We start from the raw sequence: 17220 nt of genomic DNA, 5'->3' as shown, positions 1-17220 counted from the left end.
GGCCACATTTTCCGGTAACTCCTCAACTTCTGCATGAAAAATGTCGGCGTCCATATGCCAGGCATGCCATGTCGCTTGTTGTGCAAACGGCACTCCAAATGTTGTTTCTTGGGGTCACGGGGGGATCATTGCTTTCGGCACGTGCAGCTCGGTCGCTCTTTACGACCCAAAGGTAGGGAGATTAGAGGGAGGGGGGGGGTAAGGTCTAATTTGAGATCCCTCAGCCAGTTATATTATAATAGAGCAGAGAGTCAGTCAGTGGTGAAAATTGTTTGTTTTTGTAAAGATCCGCTGTGTTTGTTTGCTGTTTTCGCAGGAGAAAAGTGTCGTGTGCATGCTGAATGGACACACAGGCAGAGTGAATGCTCTTCAATGGGTTCACAGCAACAAACAAAGTGGTGAGACACACACACAAACAAACATACAAAAAAGAATTCCGAGTTCCCTACAACAACCATTTTAAAACTAGTCATTTACATTTTTCAGCACAATAAAAAGTAGTGCCATAAAACAAAAGTGTGAGGCCCTCCGGGTGATGCAATTTTACAGTTTTAGTTTGAAAACCTCCTAAATGATAAGTTTTCCTTTGAAAAAAGTAGTTTCTTTTAATTGTGATTACGCAGTTTAAAAACAAAAATTATGTAAAAAAACGTCATTTTTAAATCCTAGTAGTAGGTTTAGGGGCTGTCATCTGGACTTAGTTTTTTTAAATAAGAAGACGTTTCACCTGTTATCCAAGAGGCTTTGTCAATTCTGAGATAGACACGTCATTTTTAAAGACTTTTTCTGCAGAGCAGCAGGAGTTTATCAAATCTCCCCTCTGAGTTGTGATCGGGACTGTTGGCGCTGAAGTAATTACGAAGTCATTACACCAATGATGCCTTTAGCAAAGAATAGTACACTTGAAATTCGAATTATTGAGTATACCTTAGCATAAGTATAGCAAATATACACTAGACTAGGCCTGCATAGTAAATCAAAAATGTATCATTATTTCGATATCAAGCTGTGCAATACGCATATCGCAAATGCTTACCTTAAATGTGCTAAAACCATCTTATGGCAGCTTAAAGTATTAAACAAATCAAATAAATCCTTTTATGCATTTAACCAATCAAATGGGCTTCTTTTATGTTAGATGTTGGCCTCCTATGCAGACTAGGGTTAAGGCTTATTAAATTAATCTGTTACAGTGAAATGGAAATTATGTTTTTGGTTGTTTTGCTATTTGTTCATGTATCGCTATTTATAGTATCATCACAATATTGATCACTAATATCGCATATTGTCAGTTTTCTTACACTGCTCTGCTCTACACTAGACCATGTATGTGTAGGAAGTATACAAACTGAATGCTTCCTCAGCCTAAATTGGAACATTTTAATTTCACAATAAGTGGTTCATAAAAATTAATTTTCAAGTATACTGCTTCACTTTTAGTATAGACTAAGTATACTTGTAATACTTTTAAAAAGATTACTTTTTGTTTAATGGCGTATACTTGTTATAGCGGTTTTCTACCTTCTTCAAAGACCCAAAGCGCTTTACAGTCACACACACATTCGCACACACATTCACACACTGGTGGCGGCTCCGCTGCCGAACACTGGCGCCAACTACCCACCAGTGGCAAAGTGGGGTTCAGTGTCTTGCCCAAGTACACTTCCACATATGGGCAAGGCGGGTATCAAACCCAGAATTTTCCGATCCTAGGTCGACCGCCCTTCCACTGTACCATGGCCGCCCCACTTTTCACTTAGGGTGACCATAAAAATAAAGATCCTGAGCTTCCAACAGAAAACGTTCAGCTTCTACCAAGTTCTGTCACATAATTCCAACAGAAAATGAAGTTTAATATGGTTCAATTTATTACAAAGGATCACTTTAAGTATCACTTAAAAAGAATGCAAGCTTATATATATATATATATATTTATCCTGCCCACAGCTCCGGAGTGTCACCTCGTATCGGGAGGCTCGGATAATCTGCTCATTCTTTGGGAGGCTCGAGATGAAAAGGTAAATGCAGACGTTTCTCATTTTGACGTCTCATGCTTCACGTTTAGTCAACCGAACTGAATAATTGTGAACTGTAGATACATGCTTTATATGGCGTTTCTCATGGCCTGAATAGATTCATGTTTTCTTCTCAGTTTGCCAAGTTGATGGAGCTGAAGGGTCACACGGAGGCCGTGTGTGCGGTGGATGCCGTCTACATGGATTCAGACATCCTCGTTGCCTCCTCTGCATCCGACTCCTCAGTTAAATTGTGGCTCTGCAATGACCGGAAAGAAGGTAAAAGCTTGTGACTTAAATGATTGTTTTCAGAGCAACATCATAAGAATTAAATATATAAAAAAAGATCTAAATAACTTTTATGTTTATTAACATTTCTGGCTTTAGTTTTTGATTAAAAAAGTATAGCTATATTACCCAAAGTCAAAAAGGTCCTAGATGTGAAACCGGTGGGAATCTTTAGGCACCTCGATGATAATTCAAGGGGGCAATGATTCGATTATGAAACAATTATGAATGCATCCTGACTATCTGCTTTAAAAAAAAAAAGTTTTCTCTCCACCTCAAGAGACTAGACTTTCGACCAACTTTGACATATTCCGTCAGGGGGGGAGGGGGGGGGGGGCACAGCGAACCCTCTCAGGGCTCCAGACTGCGAGCAATTGGTCGCATTTTGCGACCAAAATTTGAGAGAGTGCGACTGAATTTTACATCCAGTCGCACATGCGCGACCAGTAAATTTGCCTCCCCCACCCTTCGTATTTTTTATACATTAAACGTGGAAGGGGCACGTCAATGATCAATGAAATAATCAATGAGACGCAAGTCCACACGGACGCAGGCAGACACACACACTCGCGCACATACTCATGAAACGCGAGCACGTACACTCTCGCGTGATACCTGTCTGTGAGGCGGCCACTGCGTGTGAGAAGAATAGGGAAAGCCACTGTGAGTGGCTAAAATGTGTGGAGGGGGAGGGGCCTAGAGATAATCGAGTGCGCGTAAACATCTGCGGGAAGGAAACTGAGACAAGTATCACAACCTGATATGTGCGTCTGAGCTATGAGCAAGTGAACTATTGATTCGTTCTTCTGACCTGCAGCTGGTGTCCCAGTGCCAGAGTGTACAGCAGGGGTCTCAAACTCGCGGCCCGCGGGCTATTTGCGGCCCCCAAGATGATATTTTGCGGTCCCCGCCTTAATATGAAGGTTTAATGTTACTGCAGCCCGCCAGTTTGTATGAATGACACTTTTTCATTGTCGTGCGCTGAGCTGACAAAGCAACCAATCACAGTGGTGTATATGACTCTTGGGGGCGTGGCAATGACCGGGCTTGAAAGCAGGACACCTGACAGCCTCCTCCCCGGACCACATTAAGGAGTTCCTTACTTTCCTTTAGAACGTATTTATTCGCTCGTAATTTTTTTAAATACATGCAGTCCGTGCTGAACTTTTCTCTGGGCCGCACAGACCCGGAGGAAGGTTTAGGTTTTGGTTACGGTTACGGACGGTTACGGCGGCGCATCAAAGGGTTTATGCGCGGCTGTTATTACGGCAGCTCATCGCTCCCGCGGGAGTCGGGTCAGCTGAGGAGAATAAATGTCCCACGCGTACATGCGTGACAGCTAACGGGGCTTGAACTTTAAACACGCTCGAGCAAAAACAACATTAGTTTTAGACACACTGAAAGTACGTGGGGAAAATGCAACGATAGACGTGTTTGAGATGAACCGGCACCTCGCGTGGATCATTGGGGAGACCAGGCGGGGGGGCTGTGAGATGAAAGCGAATCTGCAGCAAGACTGAAAGAGAACAGGAAATTTGAGTTGTCCTTAACATTCAATTTAGTTTTAATATTCTTCTCCCCCTTAGTATGATCTGTGTTATTATATATTTTATGATTATTTTAAGGTTTTGTGATGTATGTAGCCTTTTTTAATAAATTGGTATTTTAAATTATTTTAATTAATCACTCCACTACAAAAACCATCAGGACACGTGTCCCATAATGCATTGTTTTGTAGTCTGTAGGGCAGCTTTCAGTCAGTTCAGTTTCCAGCTGTGTCCGGGTAGGTTTGCCCCTTGCTCCCACCCCTTTCTCGCGATATTTTTGTGATCTCAAACACGCTTATTGTGCATCTTGGCTGCACCTATTTGGTGTCACAAAGATAAATTTCCATCCGTTTTCTTTACTATTTGTACTGTCATGACAGCGATGGTGCTGTCAGTTTACCTTCTTGTTGCATCTTCAAAAGTGCAGAATAAAATGTGACACTGAATTTGAAACAGCACATTGTAATTTCTGCATCTATTATTAAAGTATTTATTAGTAATACAGTGGAAATGATTAGATTTGGTTATAATGTTGATTTACGGTGTGCGCCCCTAAATTTTCTGGTTGTGCCCCTAAAATTTTCAGTTAGGGGCCACTGTGCTCCTAGTGAAAAAAGTTAGTCTGGAGCCCTGCCTCTTTCACTGAGCTGCATGTTTGCTTTGCAGCCCTTCCTCTCGTTTGTGCGTTTAAAAAGTTCCGCTCAATACTTTAACTTTAAATGAATTCATTGTTGTGGTTTTTTTTGATCCTCAAAGATTCACAAAGTCATTTATGGATCATGGATTTTCCCTCCAAACCCCGTTGAAACCAGAATCTATTTGAAAATAATCAAATCGCCGTGACCCTTTATTTACCCACATTCCTACAAAGGTTGCTCACAGAATCTCTTCCCTGCTCCAGTCACTATTTCACAAACTTTTAAAGACCCACACATAAAAAAACAATAGTTCAAAGTCCACTAAAAGGAGTTGGTAAGAAATGGAAATGATTTTTGGAGCTCTAGTATGCCTCCAATGGTTCTGGATTTATAAGTGTAGGATTCCTGTTTCTGAATGAAGGGAGGATGCTGCTGAAGAATTGCTGACGTTTTCCCTGTGCGTTTGTGCTCCTTAGCTAAGTGCCTCCATAGTGTGTCTTTTGGCAGCGGTTTTGTGACGGACGTTTCTTTGGCTGTGTTACCAGCCACTACAGGTAACCCGCTCTCAGTGTAAACACTCACTTATTTCTCTCTAACAACCTCAAAACTCTTGTTTTGAAATACTTTGTTTTGTTGCAGTTTTGCACCATTTTCTTCAGTTTGACACGCTAAATCAAAAAATAAAAACTAATTTCCTCTACTTTTGAATTCGTTTTCTGTAACAAGGCTCTGTGTTTCGTACAGTTCCCATATTGGCTTGTGGAGGCGACGACTCCCAGGTGTATCTGTACCTGCTGCGCGGTGAGCGGGTAAGCTGACATCCACAGCTTCAACTAGTTGTGTCAGAGCACATTTTTAGTAACCTGCTCCGTGAAAACACTCCATAAAGCTCCAGAAGGCCATGACACTGAAAGGACATGAAGACTGGGTTCGGGGAGTAGAGTGGGTGTCAACACGTGAGTTATAACACTTGTGTTATGTTATGTTGCATTTTTTAATCAATAACATTTGCATGCTTACAGATGTTTTAGAAATGTATTACTAAATGATTAAAACAAACTCGTCAATGGAAAAAAACAAAACTTATGTTAAAAGCAAAGTGTTACTGTTAAACATGAGTTATTTTTCTTAAAGCAAAAGAGTAAACATGATGTAATCGCAGACCCTCTATGGGCTTATTCTTGTTCTAAGAACAGATTTCAGTAAACCAGCATACCTATTTGTCAAGTTATAAATCTGCATTATTTACAATCTTAAATGTAATCTATCAAAAAAAGAAAATTAAATGTAATATATGTATGAAAATACCAATCATCATGAATGTTGATCTAATAGAATCAGATGTCATAAATAGATCATGTTAAAAAGTTACATATTTTATATAAACATTTTAGTATAAATACAGTTTTAAAAATTCAATGTATAAATTGTAAAAAGAATTATTAGATCTGTAAGAACAAATTGAAAATCTTTTTTTTTTTGTATATTTGGGGTTTTCTCAAGTAAGACTGAAAAAGAGCACCTTTATTATACAATTTTTATGTATTTCCTGTTATGTCAATCACTTTTACCCTGAGCTTTGCCCCATGGGAAATGGAACTGGGCATTCTAGTTTTAGCAAAAACGCATGCACATCACTTAAAGACCCACTTTAGGTGTTTTTTGTGTGTGTTTTTATCATGTTCTTGTGACTTTTTCTGACGATGAAGGATAAATAGAAAGAAAATTCCAATTCAAATTAATATTTTTGAGAAATTCTCTATTTAAATCGTTGAGAATCAGGAGTAGATGAAAAATTAAGTTTGAAACTCTGAGGCGAATTTCTTATAAACTCCCGTCGCTCTGCAGAAACTATATCCTAGATCAGGGTTTTTCAACAGGTGTGCCAGATATGGTCAGGTGTGCTGTGGGAAATTACCCTCATTAACTGATCTATAAACATTTTCCATTTCCAGGATATCAGCTCTGTGTTCATCCAAACAGGCCCTGATAAACACTGAGTAGTTAGGAATATGTAAGATTGTAAAAAACTTTTTTCTTTGTGTTTATTTGATTCTATTAAAGAGATATTGATAAGAATGACGGTACCGCGAATTAGCCGCAGCTCAGTTTTCGGAAAAGGGGAAAGCCCCTTCAACTGTCTCCACCAATCATTCTTGGAGGCTTAATCACACGTCATCAGTCTGACCAATCAGAAGTGGTTCAAGTCTTCACTTCCTTGTTCTGATTCTGCTGATAAAGTCTCTCAGTTCTAACAAAAATACCAGCTAAAGCTCGTCTTCAGCGGTGTAGCTTTCCACAGAATCCGGTTTCAGACGATGGAACAAGTGAACAAAACAATGAAGCTCAGAGACGCTAGTCTGTCTGTGTTTGGTGGCTGTTTGCACTACATCTCCCATGATGCATTGGGTGAAAGTGCCCTCTGATGAAATCAGAGGTAAACAGTTTAGTTCTCCTTCAAGGTTTGTGTTTATTAACAGCCAAACATCCCAGAGTTTGGTCCAAGTCATTTTTCTAAATGAAATATTTTTTTAATGACGTCTGGATTATTTTATATGATAAATTTAAGACGAAGTAATAACAACATTTCAGAAACAGGGTTAAGGTGAAGTGGCCAACAGACACATTTAAACTGAATTCAAATAATTTAATCATCTAAAAAGAAAAAAAACATTTTTGTTAAAGTTTTCAAAGACTTCACCTTTGATTAAGACAAAAGAAAAACTAATAAAACTTCAACATGTTTATTTTTTGTGTAGCTACAGAAAACATAAATATGTTAGTTTTTTTGTGTAAAACATATCAAACATATTGTGATCATATAATTGTTCAAAATTTACATTTGCCTTTGCATCTGAATTGGAAAAAAAAATAATAAATCACAATTTAGAAAGAATATATTTGTTTTTTTGTGAGGTTACATACATTTGGATGTTAATAAACTGAAGGAAAAAACAACAACCAAGGGAAAATTTCAAATAATAATAATATATATTTAATAATAATTTGCTGAAAACTAACTTAACTTTTATTACGTCTTTTAGAAAAAAACATTGCGGAGGGACTGTACATCAATACAGACTATAGAGTTTCTCCTTTTTTAATTTGTGGATGCTGGTGTGCCGCGGGATTTTTGTCAAGGATAAAGTGTGCCTTGACTCAAAAAAGGTTGAAAAACACTGGTCTAGAAAACGTAACTAGTTTTTGGAATGCAGCTAAAAACTGCACAATCATATTTAAAGGACCACTGGGAATGCTTTAAAAACACAAATGTGTCATTCATACAATTTTATATTTCGCGCGCTGCGGGCGCGATGACTTAAAACTCCCTGTGGAGCGCGGGCGTCGTGACCGGCCGCAGGCGGCGGACAGAGGCGTGGCCGCGCAGGGAAAACCCAGCACTGCTCCGTTTTTTAGGCGCTTGGTTAGCAACCTGGCTAAGTAGCAGCCCACTCGTTTTTAACGGTTCCAGTAGGCCGCCCTCGGAGAACGCGGATAACGGCTGCCCGGTAGGAGGGGCGGCACCCGCCTCCGGGACTGACCCCGCAAGATGGTTGTTCGAGCGCCACTGATGGGGAAACGACGCGGTAAGATGCGTTAGGTGGTCGTTAGCTCACGGCCTGGCGGCCAACAGACACCGCCCCCCTCCCTCTTCTCGTTTCCTTCCCGGCCTCCGTCATCAGCATGGAGCAGACCCTGAACCCTCACCCGCAGCTCCCGGAGAGCTCCTACAAGATGACCGAGGAGGACGTGAAGAGGCTGATCGAGTTCAGGGCGTCCAACGAGACTTTGTTTACAGGAAAGAGGAACTCTGCCAAGATTGCATGGAGCACTATCTTGAAAGGACTGGGACTGGAAGGGAAGCTGACCGCAGAGCAGATCGCCAAGAAATGGGACAACCTGCGGACGAAGTACAAGGACCTGAAGCAGCCTTATCAAGGCCAGGACCCCACCGGGGGTGTCATGGAGTCGTGGCCCTGGTTCCACATCATGGATGAAGCCATGCAGGGTCGCCTCTACAACACCAACCTGGTTCTGAGTCCGGAGAGCGCAGACAACGGCGCACAACACAGCAACGGGCAGCCGAACCAAAACCAGGAGAACACAGACATCCTGGAGTTTCTCATCAAGACGGAGATGGAAGACACAGTGGCAGCTGAATCGGCAGAGAGTGATGTGGTGGTTCATTCCGAGGCCGCGCCCACTGAAGGCGTCCCAATGGGGTGGAGGAGAATGACCGAGTGCTCGTACAAAATGACTGAACCGGAAACGGAGAGGATGATCAAACTTCGAGCAGCAAACGAAGCGCTCTTTACCGGCAGGAAACACTCAGCCAAGCCCGCCTGGAGGGCCATCCTGTTTGAGCTGGGTCTGCAGGGAAAGCTGACCACAGACCAGCTGGCCAAGAAATGGGACAACCTAAAGAGGAGATACAAGGAGCTGAAGTTTCCCTCTCGCGGCGTGGACACCAACCCAAGCTCCTGGCCCTGGTTCTACCGCATGAACGACGCCATGGAGGGACGCTTCTCCTGCGCTGCGCCCATCCTCACTCCCATAGTGGAGGACGAAGACGATGACTGCGAGCCACTCTCCCCGACGCCAAAGAAACGAGCCCGCCGGAGCCGAGGAGGGATGGCGGAGTTCCTGACGGAGTCTGAGATGGATCTGCTGGTCGATAACGAGGACAAGAATGGATCCACAGCTTTAGGAGATTTTCACCGACTCACAGAGTTCTCCTACAAACTAACAGACGAGGACACTCTGCGGCTGATTGAACTCCGAGCCTCAAACGAGTCTCTGTTCACGGGGAGGAGGAACACCGCCAAGCCTGCCTGGAGGGGAATTGTGAAGGAGATGGGTCTGACGGGGAAGATAACACCTGACCAGGTGGCTAAGAAGTGGGACAACCTAAAGACCAAATTCAAGGACTTGAAGTTCCCTCCGCGGGGGATGGAGGGGCAGACCAACCCGGCCTCCTGGCCCTGGTTCCAGCTCATGAGCGACGCACTGGAGGGGCGCCTGGTGGGAAAAGCTCCCAAAGTAACCCCCGTGTGGACCAACGATGAAGACGGCGTGTTTGTCTCATCTCCGCCCGTCGACAGGGATTGCTCTGTGGCAGACAGGAGCAGTGTGTCGGAGCTGGACAGCATGGTGGGCGGAGACAACGGCGAAGCTGACGGGAGCATCACGTACATTGACGCCAGTGGAGAGGAGTGTTCAATGCCGTCAGAGCTTTCGTATAAAATGAGCGACCAGGACACCAGGAGGATGATCAAACTCAGAGCCTCCAACGAGTCGCTGTTCACCGGGAGGAGGAATGCTGCCAAAGCAGCCTGGAAAGCCATACTGAAGGAGCTCGGCCTGCAGGGAAAAGTCTCCACCTACCAGATGGCCAAGAAGTGGGACAACCTGAAGAGAAGATACAAGGACCTTAAATATCCTCCTGTTGGGATGGAGAGTGTGGTGGATGGCGCCTCCTCCTGGCCGTGGTTTCACCTGATGAATGAAGCTATGGAGGGCCGCCTGGCGAACAGCGCCCCCCTCCTCACCCCCGTCACTCAGGACGATGAGCAGGCCCCTGACCCCGTCCCCAGACAGAGGCCCCGCCCCACCCCTCCTCTGCCCCCCTCTTCCTCCTCAGACTTTGAACAGGATGCGTTTGGGGACAACGCGCAGCCAGACCAGCGGAGCGTGGATCCGTGCGACAGGCCGCTGGGGGAGCTGGACCGGGAGTGGGAGATGGTGGAGCGGGAGCGGGCGGCGCTGGAGAGGGAGAGAGAGATGGTGGAGCGAGAGAGAGCCACAGTGGAGAGAGAGAGGGCAGCGGTACAGGCGGAGCGGCTGTGGCTGGATCGGGAGCGGGCGGCGGTGGAGCGCGACCGCGCCATGGTGGAGCAGGAGCGGTTGGCGCTCGGCCGAGAGAGAGACGTCCTGGACCAGAGGGCGCTGATGCTGAACTCGGTGGGACACTCGGGTCACCTCAGCAGCCTCATGTAGAGCTCATGGGGGCGTGTGCTACCCCAATCCGAACGTCCTATAACAGGAAACGGATCCTGCTCCTCTGCAGTACCACCAGCTGGTCATGGTCGAAAGCACGTTTTAGTGAGTGATGCGAACAGGTCCAGGTCACACCTTCACACCCGGGGCAGAAGTTTCTCTTTTGGACCTCTGCCAAAGACTGGATTCAGTTCAGAACCACAGACGCCACATGCCGACCAGTAGGGCAGCGTTTGAGGAGCCTGGGCTTGAACTAGTTTCTGCACTGACTACCAGACCCAATGAGTCGAGCTCAGTGAAGATGGTGCTCTCAGGGAGGAGGTTTGTGAGGAATGATTTCAGAATCAGACTCTGAGGAACCGCTACGATTGGCTCCACCGTGTGAAGACAGGAAGTGGTTTTGCTGCAAGCAAGAAAGAGGCAGAACTGTATTTTATTTACAGACGCACTGTTACTTCAAACCAATAACATTCTTCAGCATTTTCTCTCAGCTCTCCTCTCGTCACTTCATGTTGGATTTTTGACGGCTGACATGTGATGTACAGAAATAATTGGTAATGACATAGTTAATATATAAATAAGGTCATTTTATATAAAAATCTAAAAATGTATAAAAATCTGATCATGATTTCACATTAAATGTGTTTTTTTGAAGATTTTTTTTTTACTTTGAGTCATTTTACTCTGAAGTGTGGCTTCAGTGTAAATGTAAAAATAAATTAAACAAACAAAAAAGAATCACTGACCGCAATAAACTTTTAAATTAGCATTGAAAAAAAAAAAAAAAAAAAAAAAAAAAAAAACAAATGATAATCAGATCAAGAGTTTTTTAAGACACTGTGTCAATTGGGTCATTTTGTTAAATACAATAAAATATTGGAAACATATTGAACAATTTGATAAGATGTACAATAGTCATGTCACAGAACAAATACAAAATATTTTACTTTGAAGGAACGGCTTTACGCTCCCATTTCCACAATGTAAAAACCATTAGACTTTTTGTTTTTGAATAGAAATATGTTATTACATAAATAAGGCAAGAATTCAGTCTTCTGGCTCTTAAAACTCCAGCGTCACCATGTTGTTCCAGTGGACACCAAATACATCGATGCCATCTGTGAATTATGTCTGCTCTCCTCTAACTGCTGAAGCGGTTTTTATTAACCGGCATTCATCATCATCATATACAGTCTAATAAATTTCATGCTGAACCAGCTTAAAAACCTATTACGAAGAGAAAAATACCTTATCTTGACATAATTGTTGTGGAATTCCCAAATTAAAATGCAGGAAGTGTAGTACAGAACAGAAAAAATAGTTTATTTAAATTCAGATAGTGTGTGGGGGACGACTCCTGTGTGAAGAGGGGGATCTTTGATGCAGAAACATTAGTCAGTCAGCCGGCATGCCTGCTGTTGGCAGAGCTTCAGACAAGAGCCAAAACAAATCTTTGTTGTCATTGTCATCAGCTGTCTCCTCACCAAGATGGATATAATATTAGACCCCGCTGCCTCGTGCCCCTTCCGAGAGGCAGACGGCTTTCAGTGGTGGCATTTGAAAAGAGTTTATTCTAGCTGTTCGTCTTGGCAGAGAGAAAACTGGACCGGTGGCCGCGGAACTAAAACTGACACACATAATGTGAAAGACGAGGACATGCAGGAATAGCAGCATGTGCTTTGTTTACCACCTGTCTGGGTACATTTGGCCTGGACAATGCCTGTTTTTTTTGGTGGATTTTTGCAGTCAAGAGCCATCCTCTCATGCCTAATTATAATTCTGACAGATTGCTGCTAAATATATATATAGCGGTTATGCTCCTCATAGCTCAGAAATGGAAAAAGAAAAAAATAATAATAAATGTGCTGGAAGGTACCTGAAGGCGCTTAAAGTGACAACCAATTTAAAAAAAAACAACAACTTCCAGATTGAAGAGATTAACAGCAAATAAGAGCCACAGATGAAGTGGTGCTTCTATTTTTTGCCTTTTGTCTGCTATGCAAGGCAGTAGATGGTGGGGTTGCTGGGATACCTTCTCGTTATTCCACGATATTATGTGGGATAGATTTTCCTGAACAACATGGCTCCTGCACCAATTTATGCGTTCTTGCCTCAAGGCCTGGGCATATTCCAAGATGTCAGTGTCAGGACTCGTCAAGCTCAACTTGTCAGTCCAGAATTTCACTCCAGTGAAAATCTATTGAGTGTGCTGGATGAGACTCTCCTATTATCAGCATGAACTTAGTTTGAAAATTGAAGTCCCACTGATGGTCTTTTGATGTACTTTTAAAGTGTCTCCAGTGGTCTTAAAAGACCCACTCTGATAAAAATGCTGTTTTTAGCATGTTCTTGTGGCCTTTTTCTCATAATGGAAACCATATGAAAAAAATCAAGCTTAAGCTTTGAGTATTTTGTTGTGAATCAGGATCAGACGCAAAACAGCCTGATTCACAACAATTTGATTAAAGAAATACTCAGACATGCAATTGCTTATTATTCTTTATACATGTTGAGCAGCAATTTGCCACAAGAACACGTTAGGAACAGCGATTTTCATCGCAGAGGGTCTTTAATGCAGCAGAATGACATTTACTTTTACAGGATCACCCTGAATGCAACGTTTGGAAAGTAACATTTTTGTTTTCCTTTCTTTCTTTCTTTTTTTTTTTGCGTTTCATAAAACGGTTTCAGATTGCCCTGCAAAAACTGCAAACAGAGCACTTTGCTTGAATACATTTTAGGTAAAGCAGCAAATGTCAACAGTTTACCTCAATGTTCTTCGGCTGTTTGAATCCATCCAAATAGTTGAAGAACATAATAGATCAAAGTGGATTAAATAAAAACGATGGAGGAGCTGCAATTTGAGAAAAAAAGACAAAAAAAAGTTTATCCTATTAAGGGAAAAATGAAGAGATGGTTGTGCAGCTCTGCTGCTGACCTGTCTATATTTACATGAAGAAAAAAGTGTTTTTATTTTATTTACTTTAATAAGGCTTATTTTGTTTACTTTAGTAAACAAAATAAGCCTTATTGGCGTTACTTTAAATTTATTTATTATATTTTAAAACATTTTTGCAATGGAAAAAATATTTTACAGGGTTGAATTTATCTTGATCTATCCCAAAACCAGAATCTTTTTTTTAATTATAATGACTCAAATATGTCTACATTAGTCTACTGAGAACATTTAAAACAAACACTTTACAGTTAGAAATCTGTGTTTGAAGCTTTGATATTGTCTGAAAATAAATGTCTGCGTCTAAATATAAATATCTGATATTTTTTCCCCCCTCAAAATAATAATTTAGAACATTTCAATTTCTTTAATATCATTTTATTGCTTTCGTCTCAAATGTTCATCCAGAACTTCTTAAAATGTAGTTTAAATTTTTTTAAATATTTCGAAAGCAATAGAATTGCATTTTTTTAAAAGTTCTTTTTAAAGTTCAAATAAATGTAAAAAAAAATTGTGCTAATAATTAAAAGTGACCTATAATTAATTAGTCTTATTAATCTATTTTAGACTCGATCATTTTTAACCTAATAATTGCCATAAAAAGCCTCTTTTTGAGGCATTTTTATTTAAAGTCATGACATCGTGATGCAGTAAAAGATCTTATTACAACTAAAGAATGGCTTCATAAAGTTTTCGTTGTAAACAGACTTCCAACCTTTACTGTAACACATACATGGGGGATTATTTTTAATTTCGAACAATTAAAAAAAAAAAGAGTGAGAGAGGGACAGAGAAAAAACACACGAGCACAAAACATCAGGTTCAGAGTGGTCTGATTTAACACAAAAAAACTTTAGGAAAACATTTTGAACACAAACTTTTTATTGACGCACATGTGGACATAACTTATTCCACAGTTTACCGCCTGACGCGATCACCCCCTCCCCAGTAATTCATGATAACAATCACCGCGTCGGGCTTGATCCCTCACATCAGGGGTGTCAAACTCCAGGCCTTGAGGGGCCGACCTCCTGCTGCTGGTTTTTCAGAAACCCCGCCTTATTTGTTGCTGTTTACCTGGATCAGGTGTGTTTAGCCAATAAGGAGCTTCAATGGCAGCTGGGTTAGAAAACATGCAGGACACTGGCCCCAGAGGCCTGGAGTTTGTCACCTGTGCCTTACATAATAGAAAATAGCGGTGGCGTTGTCAGCTGAAGTCGCACATTGGCAACGTCCCAGCAGCAACACAACTATAACACACAGCAAGACATGCTGGGAGCAATGGAAGAGGCCAATAAAGTTCCAATAAATCTTTAATGCAAGTAAACAGTTGTACAATATTTATAGATTAAAAAATGAGATTAACGTCCTAAAAAGGAAATAGCGTGGTCATTTGTCTGTAATTAATCACGATAAACGCGACCATTTGACACCCCTAATATATTTATTTCCAAACAAAATGAAATTACTCTGGACTGCATTTTTTTTTCTAACTTTTCATGATAAAATATCACAGTAGTAACTCCATTGTGGCTCCATAGACTAAAATGGTGCAGTTTTAGGCACTTTAAAAGTAGTTGGCGTTAAAGGTCATAAATATCTGTCTTGCCTTATTTATTATACTCCTTCTTTTAGTAAAGAATATAAACAACTTTTCTTTTCTTTCTGTGAGAAGGAAAAAAAAACAGTTTTTGAAATAAAACATTTTCACTGAGCGCAATAGTCAGACATTTTCCTCAAGTTTAAAGGTTACTTAGTCCCTGAAAGTGTCTTTCAGTCGTGAAGGTTTCCATGCTTCGTCTGTCTGGCTCATTCAGGTGGGGAGCTGTTATTGGCCAGCTGTTCACAGGACTCTCTCATCAGAGTGTGGAGGCTGACTGCCAAGTCCAGCACAGACACCCCCACAGAGGACGATCACGCCATCATCAAAATGAAAGAAGACGTTTTTGAAGTCGACGATGAAGGTGAGCCAGACAGCTCAGCTTTCTGCCATATTTAAAAACAGATAGGTTCAGCGTTTGATGGGGTTGGATTATTTATAGATATGGTTTATATAAGAGTTTAAATGAGTATTTTATTTTTGAAATTGTAACTATAGTATGTAAAAAGAAAAAGAAAAAAGTGTCATTTTTGAAGACCCCCTCTGATGAAAATGCCGTTTCTGGTGTTTTCAACATGTTCATGTTACATATTTCTTATTATGAAAATTCTGCTCAAAAGTTGCTTTCTTTATTCTAATAGTTGTGATTCAGGAGCAGACGAAAGGACGCAGTTTAAAGAAGATTGTATTTGTGACGTAGAAATGACGCTGGGCGGCCCCAAAGCTCCACTTTGCTTTGCAGTGGGGGAAGTGGGCGGGGTCGCTTCACGCCAGCAGTCGCGCCCACAACTCGGAGCTGAATTTCCAATGAGCTACAGCCGCTCTGCAGATACTATGTCCTAGAAAAACAACACTTTTTTTTTAGATTTGGGCTGAAAAGAGCATAATTTTAGTTAATAGACCACTGGGAAAGGTTGAAAGTAGACCAAAGCATGACTGGAGTGGGACTTAAAAGAAAACAAAAAGTAGTCCATCTCAGATTTATCCACACCTTTTTGACATATTTTGGATGAAAATAGCTGTTCTTCTTGTCACAGGGACTTCTTCAGTGTTTTCTGTGTCCCTTGAAACCGTCCTGGCAGGACATGAGAACTGGGTGTGTGGAGTCCACTGGCAGCCTCCTGTTTACAAAGGTAGAGTTGCTCTAAAACCAGCGAAACCATACTTCATTATATTCATCCACAATGTTCCTTCATTTACCGGAGGGTTACATTCTATAAATATAAAAAAGTAGGATTGTAGATATTTGAAGACTGTAAACTCCTCGCTCCACACTTTATACACTTTTCTCAGACAGACGTGATCATTTTCACACTTTTGACACTTGACTTAGGTCAAAAAGGTCGATAACCAACAGCCGTGCAGCATGTTTCTGCTCTGCACATGTTTAGCATTTGTTTGTCTCCCCCTGCAGATGACGAGCTGCAACAATCGGCCCGGCTCCTCTCTGCCTCTATGGACAAAACCATGATCATCTGGGCTCCTGAAGATGGATCAGGCGTCTGGGTTGAGCAGGTCAGTTAGACTTGACTGTTCTGTTACATCGACAGACATGTGGACTGCAAAGGCTTTGGCTGGTCAACCACATGCAGTTCCACAGTATTTTGTGCTCCGAGTACACATCCACCCATGCTCTCCTTTCCCTCTGTCAGTCCCTCCTTTCATCAGTTTTCTCTCTTCCCTGACATTGAATTGTCAGGAAGTGAACTAAAGTTAAAGTTAAAGTCCCATTAGCTGTCACACACCTAGGTGTGTGAAATTTGTTCTTCACATTTGACCCACCCCCTGGGGGAGCAGTGAGCTGCAGACACAGCCGCGCTCAGGAACCATTGGCTGGTTTAACCCCCCCAATCCAACCCTTAAATGCTGAGTGTCAAGCAGGGGAGGCATAGAGTCCTATTTTAAGTCTTTGCTATGACTTGGCCTGGATTTGAACACCCGATCTTCCAGTCTCAGGGCGGACACTCTACCACATGGCCACTGAGCTGAAATTGAACTATTGATGAAGAGGTGCTGAATGTGGCTCACAAATGCAAATTTAGGCAATCCCATGTCTTCCTAGCCCATCAGTCACACATTGAAAACTCTCTTCCTGTTCCCTAACATACATGACGGAAGATGGAAAGAAACGGGAGGAAGCCCTACTTTGGCCTCCTCTCCTCCTCCTTTTATCTGTCTC

General features: G+C 42.0%; 2 protein-coding genes across 3 annotated transcripts in view; both read left to right on the top strand.

The window, feature by feature from the left end:
• Positions 1-17220, top strand: part of elp2 (elongator acetyltransferase complex subunit 2) — a 63956-nt gene continuing 46736 nt past the window's right edge. For both annotated transcript variants that reach the window (XM_023959778.1, XM_023959779.1), the window contains exons 1-10: positions 1-172; positions 317-398; positions 1948-2018; positions 2153-2294; positions 4965-5042; positions 5233-5297; positions 5378-5444; positions 15259-15405; positions 16079-16174; positions 16456-16556. In XM_023959778.1, the coding sequence (XP_023815546.1) occupies positions 41-172; positions 317-398; positions 1948-2018; positions 2153-2294; positions 4965-5042; positions 5233-5297; positions 5378-5444; positions 15259-15405; positions 16079-16174; positions 16456-16556 (981 nt within the window). In that variant the 5' untranslated portion in view covers positions 1-40. The remainder of the gene's footprint in view (positions 173-316; positions 399-1947; positions 2019-2152; positions 2295-4964; positions 5043-5232; positions 5298-5377; positions 5445-15258; positions 15406-16078; positions 16175-16455; positions 16557-17220) is intronic.
• LOC105355060 lies at positions 7759-11251 on the top strand. The gene has a single exon (XM_011480787.3). It carries the CDS (start codon positions 8173-8175, stop codon positions 10483-10485), a length of 2313 nt encoding a protein of 770 aa, XP_011479089.1. The 5' UTR covers positions 7759-8172; the 3' UTR covers positions 10486-11251.

This window comes from Oryzias latipes, chromosome 11 (assembly GCF_002234675.1).
Source record: "Oryzias latipes chromosome 11, ASM223467v1".
Lineage (NCBI taxonomy): Eukaryota > Metazoa > Chordata > Actinopteri > Beloniformes > Adrianichthyidae > Oryzias > Oryzias latipes.
Note: the sequence above shows the minus strand (reverse complement) of the source record. Positions and strands in the feature narration are given on the sequence as shown.

Excerpts from the sequence above, each read along its gene's own strand:
- LOC105355060 (XM_011480787.3), top strand. The coding sequence starts at position 8,173 with ATGGAGCAGACCCTGAACCCTCACCCGCAGCTCCCGGAGAGCTCCTAC.